Genomic DNA, 26,731 nt, shown 5'->3' on the forward strand with positions numbered 1-26,731 from the left:
GTTACTTACATCTTGTATTGTTACTTACATCTAGTATTGTTACTTACATCTTGTATTGTTACTTACATCTTGTATTGTTACTTACATCTTGTATTGTTACTTACATCTTGTATTGTTACTTACATCTAGTATTGTTACTTACATCTTGTATTGTTACTTACATCTAGTATTGTTACTTACATCTTGTATTGTTACTTACATCTTGTATTGTTACTTACATCTAGTATTGTTACTTACATCTTGTATTGTTACTTACATCTTGTATTGTTACTTACATCTTGTATTGTTACTTACATCTAGTATTGTTACTTACATCTTGTATTGTTACTTACATCTAGTATTGTTACTTATATCTTGTATTGTTACTTACATCTTGTATTGTTACTTACATCTTGTATTGTTACTTACATCTAGTATTGTTACTTACATCTTGTATTGTTACTTACATCTTGTATTGTTACTTACATCTTGTATTGTTACTTACATCTTGCAAAAGAGATTTTTGTATCTCAATGGGACTACCTGGTTAAATAAAGGTTTTAAATATATATATTTTTTTTTTAAATTCAAACTTATTCGGTTCGTCATGCCTACAGAACTGTGAGCCTCGTACCGAACGGTTCAATACCAATACGATATTCTCGTTACACCCCATATATATTGAATATTCTCCAGTGGAAAAACAACAGGATTCAAACATTCAAACAATTCCTTCTAAAACATGCAATGCAAGGCAGCCTATATATAGGTCTCACTCTCATTCCTCCAACCAAGCCACATTCATCCAACCAAAGGCAGTTTATCCTTCCAAGGCTCGTTTATCTTTCCAAGGCTCGTTTATCCTTCCAAGGATCGGGGCGTCCCCTATAGCGCTAGATCAAGGTCTTGCTGATCCCTCCACTGGATAATACAGTTCGCACAAACTCCGTTGTATTTCGTACGGGCTCCGCCAATATTATATTTCATATATTGTATTTGTTTATGTATTCCTGTATACAGGCACCAGTAAACTCGTGTTGGACGCTTTACGCTCCCATACAGTGGGTGGCAGTATGCGCCTCAGCTTTCTTTTGGGTTGCGACCTACTAACAGCACGAAGAGGACCTCATGATAACATGGATAAGGGAAGGGACTGTTAGGTAAGCGCACTCACGTCCTTTTGTTCCAGTAACAACTCTCTCCAGATCTAATAAAGGCGCTGAATGGTACATGATCATACACAACGGGCAGCAAAGAGACGAACGAACGGGAGGAATAACCTGCGATACTTTGTTGCAGCCTGCGTCAGTAGCCGAGCGTCACAAATGACCTACAGTCTGTCTTTGGTGGTTTTAAACACGCATTTCAACTGGAATAAAGATAAGATGTATGGTTAGCTGTTTAAGAGCGTGTGCTTTAGGTAACGGCACTGTTAAACTGTGGCACGTGAACATGTTTAAGACGCAGCATCGGTGCCAAACACGGGAAGAATAGACATGCCCCCATCGTTAAAAAGTGGGGAAAGGTGAGCACTCTTCAGACAAAACTGCGGAAACAAATACTTTACAAGTCGTCTTAGAAACTCATCAATAGGAGACAAACCAGCCTGAACCACAAAGAGATGCAGTCTTTGTCTTTCCTCTGTTGAACTAGTATGAAAGATGTGGTCTACATGTTCAGCCACGATACTGAGAAACCACAATATAACTAACTCACAGAACACGTTGGTCAGAACAGGAATAGTTTGTAAGGCAAGGCAAGTGTATTTGTATAGCACATTTCAACAACAAGGTAATTCAAAGTGCTTCACATAAAACCATTAAAAGCATCAAAACACAAGGCAAAAGAAAAGGAGATTTAAAAACAATTAAAAAATTGTAGATGATCTACTTGTGCTGGTGACTAACGTGTCGTGAACAGCAGCTTTTACGCTGACCTAATCTTTTTCCGTTTTACATTTAAGGAGCTGGCAGTGGGGAACTGAGGAGTTTTTACACTATGGAGGCTTTAGTCGACGTCCTAAATGTGGCCAGCGGACTGTCTGTGACACTCAGCCTCTTCCTCGTCTTTCTGGGTCTTCTCTACTGGTGAGTCAATGCTTTATATCCCTGTTTGTGAAGCTGCATCACGGAAATTAAGTTAAGTTATCTACTAATGTATAACGCACGTTTTGTGTAAATTCAGATATTCATAACAGTCCCCATTCGGTTTGGCATGTTGGGCTTTCTGATAGCATTTTATGGGGAAGGAATATCTCAAAAGGCAGACTATAAACCAATGGCAGGATTATTTGGGGATGCATTTGCTTTATTTCTTTTCTCCATCAACACAACTCTACTCTTTGTCTTCAAGGTATTCAATTTACCCCTATTCAGTCCTTTCTCGATGTGGAATCAAACATCCAAAGCCAGTACCTTTCTTTGGCAACACATTCATGTTTCGCCAGGTAAGATATTGCTGCAATTTCCATCAAACTAAGAAACACCTCAGTCTCTAACCTTTTTTTTTATTTATCTTTAACTACTGTTAAAAACAGATTTGAACAAGACATTTTACCCACTGAACAACATCGTCATTACAGGAATGCACTGAACTATATTTAATTGCTATGAAAGCAGAAGAAGAAACATTCAGCAGGTTCCATTTGAAAGCATTTATTCTCTTCAGTTGGATTAAGGTGTGGTGAAGTGGTTTAATTTGCAAAGTGCAAACTGTGAATGAACTCGGGGCAATCGGTGCACCTGTCAGCTGACCAATTCGCACACCTGTGGCTGCTTCCAGGGAGCTTGCTCCTGTGCGCCCCAATCCAGTCATGTGACCTCCACTTTTCCACGACATGTTACTGCACATAGATCAATGTGTTAATGATTACATCGTGTTTTAGTTTTGTTTCTTATCAGCCTGCTAAAGTGACATGGTCATAAAGTTTGTTCTGTGCTGTGTTTTACAGAGGGGAAATATAATTTTACGACTTGATCAACAATATATGTCCAATGGATGAATGATCTAATTATTTTTTCCAGAATATAGAAAGCTGAAAGAGAATTACTTCTTCGTTGAGGATCATCTCTGTTTTTATGTAACATTAAACACTGATATTCCAGGTTTCAGTGTTTCAGTGTCTTAAAATGAGGCAGGGCTTTTGATTAACAAGTAAGCTAACAAAAACTAGCATATATATGCAGCTGAGAGTCATACAGCGGATTGACTGTCATACTGTTACCTCAACAGCCCAAATACCAATCTGTCTCTAACATGGAGTTATTTCTTTCTTATGAAGAGCTCCTCTGGTTCCTTTCTGATGTTTTGGGATGTTATTTGTCATATGTTGTGAGGTTGTTCTTTGTTTCATTTTCAGGGTTTTTTCAAACCGATCAATGATCTCATAAAGACTCATGGCAGAGTTTGTGGGTAAGTAGAAGAAATATTCTCTGCGTCAGCATCTGATGAAATGATGGTCTGAACATGTTGTTGGTTCTAATTCTTTCACACTATAAAATGAAATCAACACTTGCTTGGTAAAAACCTCTTGTAGCAACACTAAGATTGTTGGCTCCATGTGGTATATTCTAGGTATTATTTGGGCCGGACACCGGTGGTGGTGATAGCGGACCCTGACATGCTCAGACAGGTGATGGTCAGGGACTTCAGCAGCTTCACAAACAGACGGGTGAGGACATTAACCAAAGCATGCACATGTACATGTACACTTTCAGTATAAGCCCCAATGATGTAATGATAAGATGTCACAGTGTTAAAGGAATCATCCAGCCCTCACCTAGAAACACTAAATAGACTGCAAACCTTTTTATTCACCGCGGGAGTTTTCCTCGTTCATTCTGGTCGGTGTTTACATCCCACCTCAGGCCTGTGTGAGTGAGGCGCTCCAACACCTGGCTGAGCAGATCACCAACATGGAGCACAAACATCCAGACTCCCTGCTCATTGTTCTTGGGGACTTCAACAGACAAACCTCAGCAAAGAACTGCCAAAATACAGACAACATATTAAGTGTAGCACCAGGGACAAAAACACACTGGACCACTGCTACACTATAATAAAGGATGCATACCGCTCACTCCCCCGTGCAGTTCTGGGACTCTCTGATCACTGTCTGGTTCATCTTCTCCCGACCTACAGGCAGAAATTAAAATCTGCAAAGCCTGTGGTGAACACTGAAGAGATGGACCAACGAGGCAAAGCTGGAGCTACAGTCCTGCTTTGCCTGCACTGATTGGAGTGTTTTCGAGGCTGCTGCTACAGACCTGGATGGGCTCACGTCTTCTACTGCAGGTTTGATAAGCCTACTCTCACCCCCCCCCCACCATCAAACAACCACCTACACCTCCTGCCTCTTTCTCACCTCTTCCAACTGACCCCCCCCCCCCCCCCGGTCCCCAAGAAATCCTCCATCACAGGATTAAATGACTACAGGCCCGTCGCCCTGACGTCTGTGGTCATGAAATCCTTTGAGAGACTGGTGTTGACCCATCTGAAGGACCTCACAGGACCCCTGCTGGACCCCCTGCAGTTTGCCTACCGTGCAAACAGGTCGGTGGATGATGCAGTCAACATGGGACTGCACTACATGCTGAAACACCTAGACTCCCCAGGGTCATATGCAATGGTTCTGTTTGTGGACTTCAGCTCAGCGTTCAACACCATCATCCCAGCAATACTCCAACCTAAACTCTCCCAGCTCACTGTGCCAGCCTCCACCTGTCAGTGGATCACAACTTCCTGACTGACAGGACGCAGCAGGTGAGGCTGGGAAAAATCACATCCAGCACCCGGACCATCAGCACTGGCGCCCCCCAGGGATGTGTACTCTCCCCACTGCTCTTCTCCCGCTACACCAACGACTGCGCCTCAGAGGACCCGTCTGTTGAACTCCTGAAGTTCGCAGACGACACAACAGTCATCGGCTTCATCAGGGACGCTGACGAGTCTGCGTACAGGCGGGAGGTTGAACAGCTGGTCCTCTGGTGTGGTCAGAACAACCTGGAACTGAACAAGCTCAAAACTGAGGAGATGACAGTGGACTTCAGGAGGAGCCCCCCAACACTGCCCCCCCCCCCCCCCTCCCTCACCATACTAAACAACACTGTGTCCGCTGTGGAGACCTTCAAGTTTCTGGGATCCACAATCTCCCAGGACCCGAAGTGGGCTCCCAACATCGACACTATCCGGAAAAAGGCCCAAGAAGTTGTACTTCCTGCGCCAGCTCAGGAAGTTCAACCTGCCTCAGGAGCTGCTGATCCTGTTCTACTCAGCCATCATCCAGTCTGTTCTTCCATCACTGTGGGGTTTGGATCGGCCACCAAACAGGACCGAAACAGACTGCAACGGATTGTCAGGTCTGCAGAGAGGATCATTGGTTCCAGCTTGCCCTCCATCCTGGACTTGTACACCTCCAGAGTCAGGAAACGGGCTGGAAAGATCACGGCAGACCCCTCACACCGTGGACATTAGCTGTTCCAACTCCTCCCCTCTGGAAGGCGCGACAGGACTCTGTACGCCAAAACCACCAGACACAGGAACAGCTTCTTTCCACTGGCCATCACTCTGATGAACAATAAATAAGTTATACTGCACTAATACCACCACTTGCACTATCGCCTCAATTCATGCCATTGTCTCTAGGTTTATGTTCACATGTGTGTGTGTATATATATATATACACTTTTTCTTTCGGATATATATTTATACTTATATTGTATATAGCTGTTAAATGTTTATACCTACATCCTTTCTACTTTTTTGCTGCCCTTTTTTATTCTTTATATATATTCTTTCTTGTTTCTTGTAAATTTGTGTTTGTACATTGAGAGCGGAGTGGAAACCGGAGACAAATTCCATGTATGCGTAAGCTGATTACAGATGTTTGTGCATTGACTCTGTCTATTTGTGCAGAATCATCGATTTGGTACCAAGCCCATGACTGACTGTCTGCTCATGCTGAGGAATGAACGCTGGAAGAGAGTGCGGAGCATCCTGACCCCGTCATTCAGTGCTGCCAAGATGAAAGCGGTGAGACATGAGTGGGTGCCAATTATTATCAGCCGGTATTCATTACGAAGAATGTTATTTCGTGGTCTTAAAATTTGCCAATTAGAAAGGAGCAGATGCAAGATATCTGATAAGATGTCTGATAACTCACTGTCTGTCACAGATGGATGGTTAGAAGTGTCACGGGGCATGATGGAGGACTCAAACGCAGACCAGGCACAGTAGCGTGAAGCAGGCGTTTAATTAAACACAAAGGGAATATTTACCACACAACAGGGAGTCCAAGCACAAGATAAGAGACGAGGGGGAAAATCCAGCGGGAAACGAGGCAGGGCAGGCAGACGGGGAAACCGGGAACAGGACGAGCAGAAACGGGCGGGTAGACATCAACACAAACAATGACCTGGCAGTGAGTGAGTGAGTGAGAGACAGGGGTTGATACAGTGGTTTGAACAGGTGAGGGGAGTTGTGCTGATGAGGAGGGAGTGCTTGGTTAGAGGCAGGTAACGGGAGTTAGGCTGATGCTGAGGGAGTGAGGAGGGTGAAGCTACACAAAGACACACAGAACACACAAGGTAAAGCCTGATCGTGACAAGAAGTGTGGAGTTGGATGATGTATTGTAAACTATTTCAATTTGTTAAGCCAAATTTGTACTTGGACAATGTATGACATGATTATAGTGAATTAACAGTTTCTTAAAGCCCCAGTTTGGTTTAACTATTGAGGAGGGTTATTTTGGTGTCCTGGTTCTGCTGATAAACATGTCTAGTTAATTGATAGTGGTGCTGCCCCACTGCTTGCAACTGTAGTAAATATCAGACCTGCATCATTTTGGAGATAGCTTCTCAGTCCAGGTGCAAGGAGCGGAGAGGACGTGAAGGACTCCTTTGTAGAAATGGGGCATATTTCCAAGGCGTGTTGAGTTCATGGTCCCTGTGTCCAATTCGCTTTCCTTTCAAAACACAGTTCTGACTTTTGGAGGGTTTCTCATAAAGTTATTTTTGTCTTTATTCATCACATAAAATATTGAAACATCTTGACTTTACAGTTCAATTGCAATGAGTGTCTGTCCTTTCCCAGAAACTCTCAGCAGCTGTGACGAGTATCACTGTCTTTTATGTTTTCCTGAAGATGGTTCCTCTCATCAACACGGCCACCGATTCCCTGATGAGCAATTTGAATGTCTCCGCTGAGTCAGGAGAGGCCTTTGACATCCACAGGTAATCAGACACGCAGCGAACAAAGGCTATTGGTATCATGGTTTAGTTTCCTGTCCTCATATCTGTGTGTGTTTTGCAGGTGTTTTGGCTGCTTCACCATGGACGTTATTGCCAGCGTGGCATTTGTTACTCAGGTGGACTCTCAGAAGAACCCAGACGACCCGTTTGTCCGCCATGCTCAGATGTTCTTCTCCTTTTCTTTCTTCAGGCCCATCATACTGCTTTTCAGTCAGTCAAATCTATTGGTGGATAGTCATTATTGTGCTACCTACTGCCACCCACTGGCACATAAGAGTATTTAATTACGTAGCCAGCTACTATGTTGCACATCCATCCTCCGACACAGTCGTCTATCACCTCAAATGCCGCAAGACCAACCAATATGGTCCACCTCAACCCATCTACCATTTCCGACCAGACTCGTACTCAAGTCCGTACGAACCCATCCGCGACTACTTAAGCTCAAGTTCAGCCAGCCGAACTCCCCCGCAAGATTCCCTGTTGCGGTCTCGGGCTCACCACCACTTTCACCATATCTTGGCCCGAGCCGGAATACCCCCCGAGTTTACTCGGCGCCGCCTCCACCGCTTCAAGCCGGATATTGAATAATCATCAATGACTAATCATAACTATCTGTAGATGAGTTTTTTTTCTTCTGCACAATAAACAGTAATACACATATTGTCACAAGGCATGATGAGGACTCAAGCGCAGACAGTCAGAGTAGGGGAAAAAGGTCTTTAATAGCTCACGAACAAAGACCGGTAATCCAGGGACAAGACAAAAGACGAGGGGGGAAATCCGGCAGGGCCGACAGACTGGGAAACCGGATGAGGGTAGGTAGGTAGGAAACAAAACAATGATCTGGCAGTGGGTGAGTGAGAGACAGGGGTTTAAGTAGTGAAGGAGGCAGAGTGAGCAGGTGAGAATCATGAGCTGATGAGGAGAGTGTGACTGGCAGGTGCACTGAATGAACTGATTAGGGACAGGTGAAGGGAGTGAGGAGCTACAGCAAAACACACATGGCAAAGCCTGATTGTGACACTTATGTAACACAAGAAGACCTTTCACCTGTATTGGCGTGTGAAAGCTAAACATAAATACGTACAGGGTACAGTTTTTAAAAGGCACGAGCAGTTAATGTTTACTGTGGTTACTGCGATAAGAAAATCACTGTGTCACACTATTCAATATATGCAGGACAATGTGTGTCAGTGTCTGATGGGATATTATAGTATGTTGTACATTGTTGATTTGCTAATAGCTGAGTTAACATTGTATTTGAACAAACTGACAGTATTTCCCTGCGTCCTTATTCTATGCTTATTGATTGCTGAGTGTCTTTCAGTTATAATTTCTGTCATGTCTCCTGAAATGTATAAATCTGATCCACAGTATGTGCCATCGACTTGATGATGTCATGAAGCTGTGTTGTGAGTTATCTGCCAATCAGCAAATCCAGACCACAGTGAAAGGCTCAGGGAAGGGAGCAGCAGCAGCGGGCGGTCTGGCCTTCGCTGGAGGGTTAGTCGGGGGACCTCTTGGTATCGCAGTCGGTGAGTGGGAATAAATGCATGCAACAGTTTCTCCCACTCGTGTGTGTGTGCAATCATAATTCCACATGTTTGAAACCCTCTTACCCTGTAGGCGGTGCTGTCGGAGGCCTTCTGGGCTGCTGGCTGACCAGTGGACAGTTCAAACCGCTGCCTCAGATCATAATGGAGCTCAGTCCTCAGCAGCAGCACAAGCTTTATGGTAGTCTTCTGGCCGTGCTGGGAGACATTCAGTGGACAGATTTGGCTCAGCTAACTGCTCTAGTGATGGGCAACGCCACCCTGAAGCAGCAGCTGACGGCGACCCTTCTCGGGTACATCTCCAAGGAGCTCCAGGCGCAGGTGCACTACGTGGATTAGTGTCTGTGGAAGAACTGGGATACCCTGACTCAGGGGTGCACATGCTCAGAAGGTCTTTTGAAAAGAATGTGAACTGTTTTTATGATGCTGGAGAGACTCTTTATCAAATCTGAAATCACATATTGTAAATTTGCACAGACGCCATCACGGTCTTGGTTTCAGGTTATACGGTTATTGTGAAAACAGCTGTATACCTGGATTCATTTATTATTGGAAGTACACTCATCCGATGTAGGAATTATTTATTCCTCAATGGCACTGTTAATCATATAAGAGACATAGTGGTTCTGTTTGTGATAACTGTTTTATACAAAATGTATGAATTACATTTGACACACCACATGAAACATCACACAGAGGAGGAACGATGGAGCTTTCATCCTATCTTTATCCAAGAGCGTGTTCTTTCAATATGAGAGCATCGCTCATTGAGTCCACGCTCAGATTAGGTACTGTCTTTAGCTTGATCCGGTAGACTGATTGAGTTTTTATTTTCTAGTTAGTGTTTGTTTTGTAGAGGGGGCCGGGGGCACTGTAATGGGAAAATATGTTATAGTATCATGTGATGTTTTAAAAAATGTACCACTGAAAGTGAGGAACACAGACGGACACAAAACAGCAGTCCTGCAGAAGATTTTAATTAGTTTTGAATCCAGGTGTCCTGGTATCTCTGAGATAAAAAAAAAGCTTTATTGATATAGAGGTTGTACTATATTATTCAGATTTGCTAAAATGATTTATTTGATCTTATTTTGGTGATAGTTTCTGAGTGAAAATATCATATTTTTATCCCCAGATCAGGTACTGTTGTATTCCAGTGTTATTCTGTTCAGTCCTTGACTGAGCTGTGCTTTTTTTGTTGTGCTTCAGACAATGAGTTCACTCAACAGGCAGTTACTCTTTGACTAGCAGCTCTGATCCAGTTTAAGCTGACCTGCCGGTGCACTCTGTCTCACTCCCACTCAACATTATCAGTTTACCAGCTGGTGTTCTAATTTGAGCGTGCACACTGAAGGGCTGCTTTCACAAAGACGTGGCATTTTGTGAGTGTTTGTAATTACTTGCAGCACAAAATGTATTTGTTGTCGTGTTTATTGTCTCTTAATGCTAATACCTACTACATAGACAACATCGTGCAGTGTCTCTGAGTTGATAATCATTTAACCTGCAACTTTGTTCATTGAAAACAATTATTTAGTTTGATTAAAGTTTACCAGCAGCAGCTATAGTAACTATCAGTGGTCGAAGAAGTTTAAGTCTACAGACGTATCAAAAGTAAAAGTACGGATTATGCATTACATCTATTTCAGATATTCTGTATAAGTATGTATTTTATGTTAATGAGTTAGGATTATTGATGCATTGGGGTGAGGGGTGAATTTTAACTATGCCTCATGATTTAATTGTTTACATTTGTATTAATAATCTGAATCTGCAAAGTTACTAGTAACTAAAGTTATCAAATAAATTGAGTGAAGTAAAAATGTACGTAAAATATTTACCTCTGAAATATAATGGAGCAGAAGTAAAAAAGTAGCATAATAGTACCTGAATATTTGTACTGAAGTTCAGTACTTGGGTACTTAGTTACTCTCCACCACTGCTCTGAATAAGTCGTGAATGAAAAAAGAACAACCACATGTCTGTATCTTGTCAGTAATCATAGTAATATTTCTAGGGTGCTCTCCATATCGCTCCCATCCATCACTACTCCTGGATACAATTTTCTATAACGTGCCACAGTTCTGAGTAAGATCATGACACAGAAGGATAATCAGCAGCCAGCACGTGCAGAATGGAGGTAGGTGTGTCTGATCCAACGTCTCTCCAGAGTCACACCAGGGTGAGGGATTCCAGCTCTGGCCTCTGCTGGTCCTCTCCTCGAAGGGTTCTCATTCAGAGCTCTACATGGTCCTTTACTGACTGTATCCAGCCAACCGAGCAGCCCAGCAGCCAGCTCACTGGCCAGGTGGTATGGTGACAGGAGACCCTCAGAGACTGCCAGAGCGCAGAGGCCGACTGCGTCGACTCTCTCAGACTCCTCTTCCAGACTCTGGACCACGAAGGAAGTCCCGCAAGAAGCTCCAAGTTATCATCTGTGTACTGCTTGTGGAGCTGTGCGAGAGATTCACTTTCTTTGGCATTGTATGCAACACGATTCTCTTCTGCACCGTGAAGCTGGGCTATGATAACTACCTGGCTGCGACAGTCAACCTGTGCTTCATAGGAGCCAGCACCCTGACCCCTGTTCTGGTTGGGTGGTTTGCAGAGACCTGCCTGGGAAGGAGCAAGGTGCTCTACTTGTGTGCTTTCCTTCATTTCTTCGGTAAGACACAGTTATTAGTTCATTCATGTTGTCTGGTGTGATTACATTTGTGCTAAAACTATAGTTTATTTCTGTTATATGATTAGATCTATTATGTAATGAGGCTCAACTCTGACAGTTTAAAAGACAAAATATTATCTGTGACATGAGCCAGACAGTTGCACAAATATGTGACACATCTCAACCTTTAGTGTGAGCTCATTTCACGAGCGTTAGTAATTCTATTAAGGTGCTTCGTCATGGATCTGCTTCTGTGAATTCACACTCCTGCTTGAAATCTAGTTGCAACCACATACCATGACCTTCACCTGTCACTTGTGCTTTCTAGGCACAGCCATGCTGCCCGTGGTGGCATTCCCGTTTGAAGATTTCTACATTGACACTCATCACATGACGCACCAGCTGGAACATCGGGAGCAGCAAGTCTTGTTCTACACCGGCCTCCTGGCTGCTGCACTGGGCATCGGCGGCATCCGGGCCATCCTCTGTCCCATGGGAGCCTACAGCCTGCAGTGCTACAATCAGCACCAGCTCCTGTCCTTCTTCAACTGGTGAGTGGTGCCGCCTGCTGAATACAAAGCATTCACTTGGTTAATCAATGATCAGACTCCAAATAATCCATTGATATGGTCACTATGACCTGTTTCATCATCACATGAGGTTCTTTACAGTTCACTTATTCTGCATGGACACAAGGAACAAGCACACCTTGCAAGTTCTTGGTTGATTATGGAGAGCAAGCAACAACTCTAATGCCCCATGTGGCGCTTTGGTGATTGTGGAGGTAATGTCACAGTCATTTTGACATTAAAATGACCTTATGATGGTGCGAGACAAAAAGTCCATGGATCATGCAATTCATCATTAGGGGAACATGAATGTTTGTACCAAATTTCTTGAGAACCCACTCAACAGATCTATCACTAAAAAACAAAAATGCAACATCATGGTGGCACTGTAGAGGTAAAGTCAAAGAATCAGCAAAGTCAGTGGGGTTCCTCTTCTGGGGATCATGAATGCCTGGATTGTTTCACGGCAATTCATACTATCGTGACCATCCCTTCGCCACTAGCATGGCTAAAACATAATGTGTCTACTTATGAGTAGATGGAAATAATGTTTCCATCTACTCATGTGTTATTTGGTGACATCTGCAAACAGTATGTGCATGAGGGAAGTGAGTGTGACATTTGTTTTATTTATGTTTAGGTTCTACTGGCTAACCTGAATTCCACTGTGGTGTTTCTGGGTATCGCTTACATCCAGCAGTCTGTCGGCAAAAATCTGGGCTTCCTTATCCCCTTCACCTCTGTGCTGCTGGCTCTAATCGCCATACACATGATGCGGAACAAACTCACCGATAAACCAAATAAAGGTAACGTACATCAAAAAGAGAGACGTACAAACTGGTATACAGGCACACTACATGCAGTGCCACACAGGAGCGGACTGGGGGAAAAAAGTGGCCCGGGAGTTTACTGTCAGACCAGCCTGTACGCGTTGTCCACTCAATACACGGCGCGTTGTCCACGCAATGCATCGCACGTATTGACCAGTCAGTGGCCTACTTGGAAAAATACCACACACTTAACATTATTTTGGATGATTACAAAGAAATGACATCATACATGTTTTTTTTTATAACATTTGGATCCACCAAATTGCCCGGATGGACACATTGAATGAAATGAGACTGGCTATTGTAACACTCCAAGGTAGGTATCGTTTGCTAGATGAATATGCTGAACTCTGGGATAGTATCAGATGGTTATACGCAGTGGCGCTGGTGCACATGTTCTAGGTAGGGCTGTTTTCTATTTCCCTTTAGTAACTTGAGGGTTACCGTAATAATTCCCTTTAACAGGAAACGATACAATCTAACTACATTCAGGTTACTTAATTATTGGACCGGCCCAAACCCCGTCGGCCTACCGGGGATTCCCCCGGTATCCCCGATGGCCAGTCCGCCCCTGGTGCCACACACACTTCATTCTGTTCCTTTGTGTGTCTTTCACACCGCAGGTGGATCACTGTTGACCACACTGGGAGTGTTCTTGAACTCTCTCAAGATGTGCTGCCTCCACTATCGTCACCTGAGTGGAGATGTGGGATCTTGGCTGGACCGAGCCAAAGAGAACAATGGCGGGCGTTACAGCGAAACGCATGTCGAAAACGTCAAAGTCCTGGCCAAGCTCTTCCCTCTTTATGGCCTTCAGCTGCTTTACAGAGCTTGCATCACACAGGCAGGTCACTGGCAATAGTATGGGTCTTTATTATGAAGCATGAAAAAGGATCATGTCCATGTTTTATCACATGAAGGGAGGCTAAGAATGTTTTCTACAGATTCCCTCGGGTTACTACATACAGACGATGAACTCAAACCTTCACCTCACCAACCTCCTGTTGCCCATCGGCGCCATGAATGTGATCAGTATCCTACCTCTGCTGCTCTTAGCGCCACTGATCGAATGTGTGACCACTTGCTACCTCTCCAAGGAAAAAACTCCTCTGGCCCCTGTAAAAGTCATCAGTGAGTATCTCCACGTGCACACACGCATGACACATAATTCTAATGTCTCTCTTGCTCTTCTGCCTCTTTCACCCTCCCTCTTTCCTCCTGTAATTATTCTGCAGCCCCCTCTCTCATCACCCCTCCCTGTCCATCCTCCCCTTCTAGCTCTGGGCCATGCGTGTGCCACCCTGTCGGTCCTGGTGGCAGGTTTGTCTGAGCTGCAGAGGAAGGCATACCCTCTGGTGGAGCAGACCCTGTCTGGAAAAGTTCTGCAAGTGTCGTCCATGCCATGTTTCCAGCTGGCTCCTCAGTACATCCTGCTTGGTTTCGCAGAGGCTCTCGTCACTCCTGCATGTGTGTGACAGACTCAAGGTCTCCATAATTTCACTTGATGCAGGCCTTACATGGTGCACCTTGCCCAGAAACTTCTGATTTATCAAATTAGCACAAACTGGCACAAGAAGGCATTTGACTTTCCCCCGGTCAGAAATGCTGCCCTGTATGTCACAAATAAAGAGCAGGAAAGATGATCGAACGCTTATGCTGTCACTTCCTCTCTGGCAGGTTCCCTCATATCTTTCCAGCTGACCCCGAGTCACATCAGAGGGATCTCCCTGCACTTCCTCACCCTGTCCTACGGAGGAGGCTGCTTTCTGGGAGCCTTCATCATTCAGCTGGTGTTCTTTCTTTCTGGAGGTAAAATGACTACAAATACTGCATTGCCTGGTCTCTACCAATAACAAATTACATTGACACGGGAATTTCATTGAAAAAAACTATGCTGCTGATGCTGATAGGACCACGTTGACACTCGTTTACAGGTAACTTCTACCCAAACATACTGCATGATGGGAATCTGGAGAGGTTCTTCTTCCTCCTGGCCACACTGATGGCTGTAAATACCTTCGTGTTTTGGAGCGTGTCTAACAGGTAAGCCTACAGATCATATAATATATAAAAACATGTGGAATACAAGTTGAATTAGTTTATTAATTCTGCATAACAAACACTGTCATTCTCATCTCACTGATGCTGACCAGGTACAAAGACCTGACTGTGCAGGGCAAGGCACTGACCATCAGCCCACTGACTGAGAAGCTGCTGCATTACAAGGCCTGTCTGCGCTTCTACGACACTGTGGATTGCTCCTACACAAACCACTCTGTTGAATCCATTTTATGACCGCCTTCATTATTATATCTGCTGTTAGTGGCGCTGGCGCTGCATGTTATTATGTTAAAGTCTATGACTTGAGAAATTGTGTACTATATATATATATATATATATACGGTATGTATATATAGGATTTGGAATTAACATAATTATGTTTTTACAATCATAATGTAATTACAGAATGTATGCATGTAATTGAACATGTACTGTAACTGTGGACCGTTTTATTTATAAATAACATTGTGTTTAAATGATAACTGTCAAGTCATGATGTTACACACTCCAGTCCAGTAGGTGGCGCCTTAAACATTGGTTTGTAGTCCGCCATTCAACTGGAAGAAGGAGACGGAAGAAGAAGAAGAAAGAGGAGAGGAAGAAGAAGAGGACTCATCTCCTGGCAGCCTATAAAGCTATTGAAGTTAGCTTAGCATGCTACCTGGAAACACACGGACGGGAACGGAAGTGACCAACACAGCGCTAGTCAGAGCTTAATGAGAGTAAACGGTGTTTTTAACGGAGTTCGTCTGGAGGAAAACTTTCTGTGTTTTAGTGAAAATGTCTAAACTAGAAATGCTGAGATCTTTACTCAACCAGCGACTAACTGCGGTTGATGAAGAGATATTTGGTCTGTTTGAAAGAACGATAGCAGAGTACGAGGAGGAACTCTCTCGTTCAAAAGAGGAGAATAAGCGACAACGGGAACTTCTGGACGCTGTTTTCAACCCGGAAGTCCGGATACAAAGAGCACGTGGGTTCACTTTATTTCTTCTCTCAGTTCTCAAACACTGTTCATGCTCCGGCTGATAACTTCTAATGTAGTTTGGAGTGAGACTCGGTTGCAATTCGTAGTTTTCTTCTTCTGATTTAATACCTGCAAACGTGTCGCTTTTCGGCGAAATAAGCCGTTTTGAATCAAAATATATCATCCACGTGAGTCGTCTAGATTAGAACACTTTATTAATCCCCAGTGGGGAGACTCTTGCCACCCAAAAACTCATACAGAGTCCACAGTCCACAACAACACAGTACACAGCAGACAAAAACATATTACAAAGGATAAATAACACCAGATAATGTGTTGAGAATAAATCTCATGTTGAGGAGAAAACTCAGGTGAACAGACTTAGGTCGAGGCGTTTAGCTCAATTCAAGCAATAAGGTTTATTTGTGACAGAAGTATTATGTCCAGCAGTTAAACGTGCACGGACCTAAAAAGTTCACTCTGTAGGAGTGAATGAAAAGCTAGAAGGCGCTTAAACAGAGTGCGCATGCGTTCATATATTAGGTCCTCCTTTTGGAGCCTATTGGTCAAAGCAATAGTAGGAGGCGGATTTGTTTTTAGCATTCAAATAGCCTGATGGAGCACTGAGCATCTCCGCCCACACTGGCTCACGTCCGGGATCCGCCTTCTCTGGAACGTCAGTGTGTGAGATGTTGATTGAGCCGCATATTGTTATGTTCGGCCAACTAGATAAGCTAGGCGCTAGATATGCAAGGGCGCCTCTTTCTATCTCTAAGATGGAGCAGGCAGTTGAGACTGGTTCTCTGTAAGACTATGTGACATTTAACTGGGGCAAAAGCTATCCTTCAGAGTTCTAGTAATTTCCACGTTGTTCAGGCGAGTGCGGGAGTGCCCCACCTGGCGTTTTTGACCTTCTTGTACTAGAACTCACATATCCGCGTATAAGCTGTGTTTAACATTGAATGAATGTATATTTTTATTTACAAATCCCCCTTTTCACACCTGCTAGGTGTGAACTTCTATGTTTTGGAACTACTCATTCAATGGCTGTAACTCTATGTTTAGGTCCCTATCATCTGAATCGTCTGGATCGGAAACTGGTGGGGTGCTATGTCTAGTTCGGGTGTGTGTCTGATTCGGGGATGGTGAGGGAGGGGGGGCAGTTGAATTAGATGGGTGCTGTTGTGTCTGATACTTGGTTTCTAATCCCCAGATCAGTAAGGCAACTAATATGCCCATTCCCACCCCCATTATAGTTTTCTTCCCACATTCCCACCCCTTCCCAGGTGAAGCGCTGCCGACCTCGGTCGGCGGGGTTTGCATAAGGGTCCCCTAGACAGCGTCTAAGTTCCTGATGCATTTTCCAAATTAGTGCGAATTTCTCCTAGTGTTCTGGTTGGTACCGGTGCTGGGACACAATGTGTCAGGTGGTGCCAAGGGGCGCCTGATTTGCCCTTGACCTGAACCGAGTGTGAAGTAACCTCCTTCACCTCGTACGGCCCAGTCCACCTGGGGTCAGTCCACTTGCGCTTGTGAACCTTGACCCTGACCCAATCACCTACTTGTATCTGCTTTCCAGCTGCCGCTGCTTCAGGTACTGCTCGAGTCCTCTCGATCTGTTTGGAGAGAGCTTCAGCAAGAGAAGTTAGGGCACTCATATAGTTAGACATTTCAATCTGCTGTACATCCAGAGGTGGCATATGACCTCCATCTCTGGGTGGACCTGGCATCGGCCGGCCAGTCATGATCTCGTGTGGGGAGAGATGTGTTTCTCCCCCTTTTCCGGACCTCATGGCCATAAGGGCCAGGGGCAGGGCCTCAACCCATGTTAATTTGGAGCCCGCGCAAACTTTGGCAATTTTGGCCTTAAGGCAAGGCAAGTTTATTTGTATAGCACATTCCAACAACAAGGTAATTCAAAGTGCTTCACATAAAACCATTAAAAGCATCAAAACATAAGGCAAAAGAAAAGGAGATTTAAAAACAATTAAAGAAACAGTGTAAGAAATAAAATTCAGTCGTAAAAAGTAAAGGAGATTTAAAACATACATTGAAACAATAATTGATGTCTCCCTGAGACATTACGCTGCACGCAATCAACCATACACTGCCGCAATTCTCAAGGGCCTGATTCGCTCGTTCCACCAGGCCCTGAGATTGCGGGCGATAGACTGACCCGAATCGGTGTGTGATTCCCAGAGATTGCTCTACCTGTGCGAGCATGGTGTTGCTAAAGTGTGATCCGTTATCAGAGCGGATGCATCTCGGCACTCCGTAACGGGGAATCAGTTCTGTCTGCAGCCACCTTACAACTGTCTGCGCGTCTTCTCTCTTGGTGGGAATTGCTTCCACCCATCTTGAAAATCTGTCTACCATTACCACGATGTACCTCTTTCCCTGCACTCTGTTCTCTAGTCCCATATCTGTATAATCTATGCTGATGTCTTGGAAACAGGCAGAGGGCACGGGATAAGATCCCATCGGTGTCTTGAATGGTTTTCTTGGGTTGTGATTTCCACAAATTTGACATTCATCGCAGAAGAGGAAAGATATCGCTTCCATGTGCGGATGCCACCATAGTTGTTTTAAATTGTCCAATGTCCGTTTCTTTCCCTCGTGTGTAGGTCCGTGGGCCCCTGGTAGGAGTGCTGCACACAGTTCTGCTGAGGCAACCACTCTGCCGTCGTGGGCTCTCCACAGACCTTCTTTGTCTTTTGAGGCTCCTTTTCGTGTCCATTCGGACCATTCCTAAGGTCCTGCTTTCTTTTGATGTTCTTTGATGTGCTCGATTGTGAGCTCAGGGCGGATGTGACAATATGAGAAGTCTTTTCAATCGCTTTTGCCACTGCTGCAACATATCTTGCGCACGTGGATTGACCATTTTCCACAGCGTCAAGTTTTGAAGAATGATACATCAGTACCTGTCTCTCACCCCCCTTTTTCTGGAAGAGTACAGCATTGAGTAGGCTGTCTCTTTCAGAAACATCAAGGTGGAACGGTAGGGAGTAGTCTGGGGAAATGAGTGCGGCGGCATGTGCAAGTGCTTGCTTCAAGTGGGAGAAAGCTGCTTCAGCTTCTTTTGTCCATGTGAGGGTGGCAGTAAGATTTCTGGTGCCCACTTCCTTCAACATCTCTCTGAGAATGGTGGTGTTGTTGGTGTAGTCTGGGATATGGGCTCGTGAGTAGCCTGTTAAACCCAGAAATGAGAGAAGAGTGGCAACAGTGAGCGGTTGGGGATGTTGCAAGATGGTGGCCCTGTGCGTGTGTGACATTTAGAGTGCAATGGACGTGGTCCAGGGGAGTTTTGTATGGGAAAAGCTGAATGATTTTTGGTTTGAGAATGTTGAACCAATATTGGATGGCAGGGGTCTGGGGGCCAGTTTGGAGACAGCGTAGCCAGTAAACTTCTTCGTCTGTGGGGGACACTGTCTCTGTAATGGGAGCAAGGGAGAGAATGCGTACTGGCATGGACAACGTACTAGTTGGTGGGTTGGACGAGACATGGACACCGTCTTGGTTCATCCAGATGATCAGATTGAGGCGAGTCATCAGATCGCGTCCTAGCAGGTTGACAGGGCAGTTTGGAGCAGAGAGAAAGCTGTGCATGAAGGTTGCATCTTGAAATGTGATGGGGAGAGGGGTGGTGTAACATTGTCGAACTGGAGTACCAGAGACTCCCACCACTGACACAAACCGGTCCGACAACGGTTGCGTAGTCATCACACTCGAACAGGTGGCTCCAGTATCGACGAGGAAGGTGTGATCCTGTCCATTTACTGAGCACCTGATTAAGGGTTTGCTGGTGAGGCCGAAATGTAGAGTGTGTGACGCCAGTGATTGAGGGGCGTGTCAATAGGGAGGACTGTTGTAACCTCCGGGCCATTGTTGTTGGCTACTTGCCTGTGTGGCATGAGCCCCGCCTTGGGGACCATGTCCCTCGTCCCAAGGAGCCTGATGGGCCCCTTGCTGTGGTCTTTGTCCGTCATAGCCATGTCCGCCTCCTCCTCTGGAGTATTGTCCTCTTCCTCTCTGTGCTTGCTGCAGTGCTGACATGCAGTCTCTTGCGAAGTGTCCCGGTTTCCCACAGTTGTAGCAGAAATAGGATGCTCCCCTTTTTCCAGGTGCTCCTCTTTTTCTGGCTTTGGGGGGCGGGCCATGGGACCGAAGGTGATACTGGGGGGGAGGAACCAGAGGAAGTGCTGGAGACAGGCCAGTTGAGGGCGGGGGAGGGGCCGAGGCCAGAGATGCCTGGCCCGGTTCCTGTGCAGTCTTTTCCAGACCTACCGGGGCTTGTGTGGTAGGGGTGATGTCGAAGGGGTTGATGTCGAGTGCCTGATGGGGCCTGGTTTGTTCTTTTCCGGTCGGCATGTCCACCTGTATCCGATCCGTCATGGCCGTTCCTAGTGCCATCATTGCCACTCGCTGTTCCTCTTCTCTGTCTTTGCGGGCTTGCTTCAGTGGGTTAGCGAACCCCCATCGCTTGGTTTGATTTGTCGTTTGATTTCTCTCTGCAGTCTGTGCGTAGGCCACTCGTTTTGTCAAATCGTTGGTAACGAGCAGGAGGTCGTTGATCGATGGAGGTAGTGGACTGGCCGCCTTCCACCATCCCTCCTCTTGCCATCGTTTCATGCAGTTATCCCAATGAATCTTGTCTCTCTTCCATGCAGTCTTGCCTCTTGTGTCTGTTACAGCTTCTTTCAGTTTTGCACGCAGTGCTTCTGAGTAGCCACCAGATGGAGCCACAGCTCCAGCCATGTCTTCTTGTGTTGTTCTTTTCTTTTTCAGTTCAAGTTTTTTTTTTTTTTTTTTTCAATCAATCTTTTTCAATTCCAATCTTCTTTTTTTCAAAATTCTTTTTTTTTTTTTTTTTTTCAAATTTCAAATTTCAAATTTCAAATTTCAAATTTCAAAATTTTCAATATAAAATGTTTGGATGCAGTACTCCCGAATGTCCACCAGATGGAGCCAAAGCTCCTCTCAAATGTTCTTCTTGGAGTTCCTGAAGCACCCACAGAGGGAGCCAAAGCTCCTGTCAAATGTTCTTGTGCAGTTCCTGAAGTACCACCAGAGGGAGCCAAAGCTCCTGTCAAATGTTCTTGTGCCCTCTGTCCTAGTTGTTATCTCTCCCTGCTTTGGCTGCAGCTGTCTTTCTTATCTAAGATGTTCACTCCCTTGCCTCTGTGCCTTTGCCTGCTGTGTCTTCGCTCCTAACTCTGTTCACGGTTCTTATGGATATCTATTACATATATTAACCCTCAGCTTTCCTCTTCTATTCTAGTGTTTGTGGTTCTGTGTTTGAGTGCAAAGTTTGTGTCTTATGCGTGTGCTCTGCTCCACTGACCGTCAATCTCTGAAAAGCACACCAACCTGGTGAAAAACACTACAACTTTACAACTACACATGTACTCTCTAACACCTGTACGCTTCACACAGTCACTCACATCCATACCAGATTGACACCATACACTGCCGTCACTGAAATACGCACAAATCACATATAGATCTGCTCTTATAGCGTTTTCACGAGCACGGTCCCGAAGGAGATGGATACCTAATAGGCATTACTCAACACTCAATCGACCATACACTGCCGTGATTCCACAAATAATCGCACACAGACCTCGTCAGGAAAGGTCTATTGACCTTATTGTTTACAGTGTACGCCTTGTGCGAACACGGTCCCTAAGGAAATGGCGAATTCTTGTGCTACAATTGAATCGATGTCTCCCTGAGATCATCTATGCTGCATGCAAACCCATACACTGCCACTTCTGCAATACTGGTACACAAACCTCATCAATTACCTCAATTTGACCTCCTCAATTTATTTTTTTCAATTAAAATTCTCTGGATGGATCTTCGTTTTACAGTGTACAACATTGCATGAATGTGGTCCCCTCTAGGAAATGGCGTTTTGCAGTCTCCAGACACACTACAGTCACATCAGCGTATTTCAACAACATTTCTATATACTTGATCCAAATCTCAGCTTGCAACTTCGCATAAATCAACAGTGTGGCCCGGAATTCAGTCTTTCAGACCGTCATTGGTCAGCGAACCGAAGCTTTCGCCACGGCTGTGTAACCTCCGAACAGTTATCAAAACTTACACGGTGAACACGATGCCAGTTTATAGAACTTACAATCCTTAATTTCTGTTAGATCCACTCACACACATGTACATTCTATGCTACAAAACCCCCACTGCTGTCATAACAATCCTGTCACAATGCTTCGTCAATTTATCTTTAAAAATTTAGTCAAAGCAATTCATACTCACACCCGGTACTTCTGATCAATTCAATTTGGTTTTTCCTACATACAATTCTGCAGATTTCATTTAAATAGGCTCTGCGCTTACCTTTTGATTGCAGCTGCTTTGATCAGTTTCCCGAGGTGATAAGAATCGTTCCGGCAGGCCTCCGGAATCCCCAGCCTCTCGGGAAAACACCTGTTGTTTTGTCTGTTGACAGAAGAAAAAGTCCGTCACGAGATGTCTCTCCTACTGATCGTTAAAGCCATTCTCTGGTACCATGTTGAGAATAAATCTCATGTTGAGGAGAAAACTCAGGTGAACAGACTTAGGTCGAGGCGTTTAGCTCAATTCAAGCAATAAGGTTTATTTGTGACAGAAGTATTATGTCCAGCAGTTAAACGTGCACGGACCTAAAAAGTTCACTCTGTAGGAGTGAATGAAAAGCTAGAAGGCGCTTAAACAGAGTGCGCATGCGTTCATATATTAGGTCCTCCTTTTGGAGCCTATTGGTCAAAGCAATAGTAGGAGGCGGATTTGTTTTTAGCATTCAAATAGCCTGATGGAGCACTGAGCATCTCCGCCCACACTGGCTCACGTCCGGGATCCGCCTTCTCTGGAACGTCAGTGTGTGAGATGTTGATTGAGCCGCATATTGTTATGTTCGGCCAACTAGATAAGCTAGGCGCTAGATATGCAAGGGCGCCTCTTTCTATCTCTAAGATGGAGCAGGCAGTTGAGACTGGTTCTCTGTAAGACTATGTGACATTTAACTGGGGCAAAAGCTATCCTTCAGAGTTCTAGTAATTTCCACGTTGTTCAGGCGAGTGCGGGAGTGCCCCACCTGGCGTTTTTGACCTTCTTGTACTAGAACTCACATATCCGCGTATAAGCTGTGTTTAACATTGAATGAATGTATATTTTTATTTACAAATGCCATATAAAACATGATCTGCCTCTTCTCCTCTGCATGCTTCTTCTCCTCTGGAACAAGGAGGGGGGCTTTTTCCTTTACCTTTTGTTTGAGAAATTTTGAACATACCAGTATTGTGTGTGTGTGCTCATTTAGTGTTGCGTGTGTCACAGAGCAAAGGTTTGAATCTCCGGGTGAGGCGCTCGCACGCTTTGACCTCTTATGAGTTTGCAGGTATGCTGATTTGTTCTCACAGCTTCTAGATGACAGGAAATATTTCAACTTAAAGTACAAGTGTGTTCTCTTTGATAACACCACATGGATTTGGCAGCTTCAAATGGTTCATATGTTCATAGTCACATAAGTTGATTACATTCTTGTATTATCTGGTTCTGTTGATACTCTGGAAGTGTATGTCCAGGAGACTATTTGCTCAATTCTAAAATGTCTTTGTAACGCCTCTGTGTGTGTTTACTTTTTTCCTGCAGACGTCCAGCAGCTGTTGGTGGTTAAAGAAGAGTGTCCCTCTGAGCAGCAGGAGTGGAGCTCCAGTCTGGACCAGGAGGACCCAGAGCCCTCACACATTAAAGAAGAACAGGAGGACCCAGAGCCCTCACACATTAAAGAAGAACAGGAGGAACTCTGCACCAGTCAGGAAGGAGAGCAGCTTCAAGGTCTGGAGGAGGCTGATGTCAAGTTCTCATTCACTCCTGTGAAGAGTGAAGATGAAGAAGAGGAAGCTCAGTCCTCACAGCTTCATCAAAGACAAACTGAACAGATGGGAACAGAAGCTGATGGAGAGGACTGTGGAGGACCAGAACCAGACAGGAACTTGGATCCAGATAGATATCCAGAACCAGATACTGATGAGAATACTGGAGACTCTTCTGACACTGATGAGGGTGGTGAATGCAAGAAGACCAGAGAACCTCAGTCAGGTTTAAACTATGTGAGACCTGATGAAGTCCGTGTCAGTGATTCAAGATGTAGCGCTGGTGAGAAATGTTTTAGATGCTCTGAGTGTGAGAAAACATTTGGCAAGAGACAACATCTGAAGAGACACATGATAACCCACACAGGAGAAAAACCTTTCAGCTGCTCAGTCTGTAAGAAATCATTTAACATTCGTTCAACTTTACAGAGACACATGAGAACCCACACAGGAGAAAAACCTTTCAGCTGCTCAGTCTGTAAGAAATCTTTTAACATTCGTTCAACTTTACAGACACACATGAGAACCCACACAGGAGAAAAACCTTTCAGCTGCTCAGTCTGTAAGAAATCTTTTAACCAGCGTTCACATTTACAGGGCCACATGAGAACCCACACAGGAGAAAAACCTTTCAGCTGCTCAGTCTGTAAGAAATCTTTTAACCGGCATTCAACTTTACAGAGCCACATGAGAACCCACACAGGAGAAAAACCTTTCAGCTGCTCAGTCTGTAAGAAATCTTTTAACCAGCATTCAATTTTACAGATACACATGAGAACCCACACAGGAGAAAAACCTTTCAGCTGCTCAGTCTGTAAGAAATCTTTTAAGCACGGTTCAACTTTACAGAGCCACATGAGAACCCACACACGAGAAAAACCTTTCAGCTGCTCGGTTTGCTGTAATAGATTTGTGCGCAACAAATATCTAAAGGTCCACATGAAAACACACACAGGAAACGATCCCCTTTAGCTGTTCTGGTTGCAGTAAAGTTTCCGTTTGTGATAAAAGCTTTCAGCACGAGTCACCTCTGAAGTTACACATGATTAACCGCGGTTCAACTCCACTGATTTCAATTCAAAAAGTTATTCACTGAATGAGCGCCAACTGTACAGTTTGAAATAGTTTTGATGATTATATATTGATGATTGATTTGATGGTAATGTAAGTTTAAGACGATGGTTTTACCTGCATCTGTGCACAGTATATTGTATTCAAATGATTTCATCAATAAAAAGAAAAAGCTTTGTGTATTTCACTGGTTCATAGTTGTACATAGCACACTTTGTTCCTCAGGATTAAATCCATCAGTGACTGGAGTGTGACTCAATAGTTCTTTATCTTACTTGGCAGTTTTCACTCTTTGCTGCTGCCATTACTGGTATACAATTGTCATCTTGTCTGACACAAACTCATAAAAAGGTCCTTAGAAAAAGCAATCTACACATTGTTTGGAGTTACAAACTGTCGAGGCTGAATCTCAACCCCACAGAGAGAAAGCCGGAGCACGTGTGTGTCCGGCTGCTTTGTGCCGTCGACACACGCTGCAATAATAACGCTACCAAAACTGGTTTACAATTATAAGGAATTTAATTCCACTGATGTAAGTACGATTACAGTTAAACATTGGAGTACATACTCCTATGAAATATTAAAACAATAAAACCCCATTTGCAAAAAACTCTACTCAGCTCCTCAGGTATAAAACACGTCTGTCCTCTGCGAGCATTTACGGGAGAGAGAAAAAGGCTTTAAATTAAACCACCCACATCTGTTCGAAACACCTCCTCTTCCGTTTATCCCGATTCCTATTGGCTAACTTCCAGGAGTGTATTCGCCTGTCTGCCTTTCTGTCCCTGAGTTTACTAACACATTCAATGACCGTCAATTACGTTTTAATCCCTTCTATAATAATCCTTCAGTGTGAAAGTTAACCTTCTGCAACTTGGCAGAAGCTTCATGTCTTTTAGCTACTATTCCTACATCACTTTATGTTTATCTTAATTATGCATTCCCAAAACCCTTATGATTATGACTAATTATTAATTATGAATTATTAAACACTTATTATATCTACTAACTACAGTTTTTTGCTCAAATTTCTTACAATTCCCCCCTAACTCACAGTTCACTGTGAGTTAGCTACTCAAATGTAGTTAGTTATTCAAATGTCCCTGGAGACCTCCCCCCTACTCAATCCAGGGAGAGGCTCCCTATCTATCTAAACAGAGGCAAACAATTCATGCATACAGATATCATTTCAAGTATTCCTGTTCAGTCCGTTTCAAAATCGAATCTGTAAAAAAGGAAAAAATCGAATGCGTTGAAAATCACTGCCTTCCATGTCTTGGGGCTGGCAGGATCAGGATACAGCCTGTAGGCTAGAGAACACATACTGAGAAGCCTTGACTGTTCTTTTACACTTGACAAAATTACATTTCTTAATCTTTACACCCTAAAATCCCCTTATAACCCAATTAAACAAAAAATAAAATCTCAAGATACTCATCCAAAACAATCCGTCTATTTCCCAAATTTCCAACATCTCACCGGATGTTTTAGAAGTCCATCTGGGACTTATCAGGTCCTTCAGGATCTCCGAGAGGATGGTCAGGAACCGCTTGTGAAGTTCCGCTATGGCACCGCTGGTGGCCTCATCTAGACTGTGGCCATCAGAAGCTCCAATTCGTCCTCCTCCTCGACACATAACTGGTTGCCTGGACTGGTGTCTGGCTCATCGGTGAAGCAATAAACCCCTGTAGAAGTCCACGGATGCAAGGGAACCCCCATCCACAGACAACTAGGAGGCCTACGACGACAGCACACAGAGTAATTACGATTGACAAAAATGTATGTTTCCACTTGCCAAACATACTTCCCAACCAGTCGGTGAACGGATTCCTGACACCAGAGTTCTCCGCTAGCTCTTGGCTGAGTGCTGTCAGTCCCTCCAGAGCCCTGGTCACCGATCCATCAGGA

At 44.4% G+C, this 26,731-nt stretch overlaps 2 protein-coding genes and 1 pseudogene across 3 annotated transcripts; all 3 read left to right on the forward strand.

Annotated features, from left to right (window-relative positions):
- Window positions 1-1,085: 1,085 nt before the first annotated feature.
- Window positions 1,086-7,818, forward strand: LOC306785039 (thromboxane-A synthase-like; the record flags this gene model as incomplete). Its single annotated transcript, XM_079279265.1, has 9 exons — window positions 1,086-1,139; window positions 1,943-2,066; window positions 2,332-2,425; window positions 3,338-3,390; window positions 3,553-3,649; window positions 5,893-6,009; window positions 7,121-7,209; window positions 7,289-7,437; window positions 7,556-7,818. The coding sequence occupies exons 2-9, from the start codon at window positions 1,978-1,980 to the stop codon at window positions 7,816-7,818; spliced, it is 951 nt and encodes a 316-aa protein (XP_079135391.1). The 5' UTR covers window positions 1,086-1,139; window positions 1,943-1,977.
- A 708-nt stretch (window positions 7,819-8,526) lies between these two features.
- LOC306780741 (protein C19orf12 homolog) lies at window positions 8,527-9,122 on the forward strand (the record flags this gene model as incomplete). The annotated part of the gene is made up of 2 exons (XM_079273192.1): window positions 8,527-8,765; window positions 8,857-9,122. Exons 1-2 carry the CDS (start codon window positions 8,606-8,608, stop codon window positions 9,120-9,122), a joined length of 426 nt encoding a protein of 141 aa, XP_079129318.1. The 5' UTR covers window positions 8,527-8,605.
- Window positions 9,123-11,417: 2,295 nt separating this feature from the next.
- On the forward strand, window positions 11,418-15,142 carry LOC306782078 (solute carrier family 15 member 5-like; annotated as a pseudogene). Its single transcript has 9 exons — window positions 11,418-11,448; window positions 11,777-12,003; window positions 12,658-12,823; window positions 13,471-13,691; window positions 13,792-13,978; window positions 14,126-14,314; window positions 14,525-14,656; window positions 14,782-14,890; window positions 15,001-15,142. The product of its transcript is annotated as a solute carrier family 15 member 5-like (transcript).
- Window positions 15,143-26,731: the final 11,589 nt, after the last annotated feature.

This window comes from Melanostigma gelatinosum, assembly GCF_949748355.1.
Source record: "Melanostigma gelatinosum genome assembly, chromosome: 1".
Lineage (NCBI taxonomy): Eukaryota > Metazoa > Chordata > Actinopteri > Perciformes > Zoarcidae > Melanostigma > Melanostigma gelatinosum.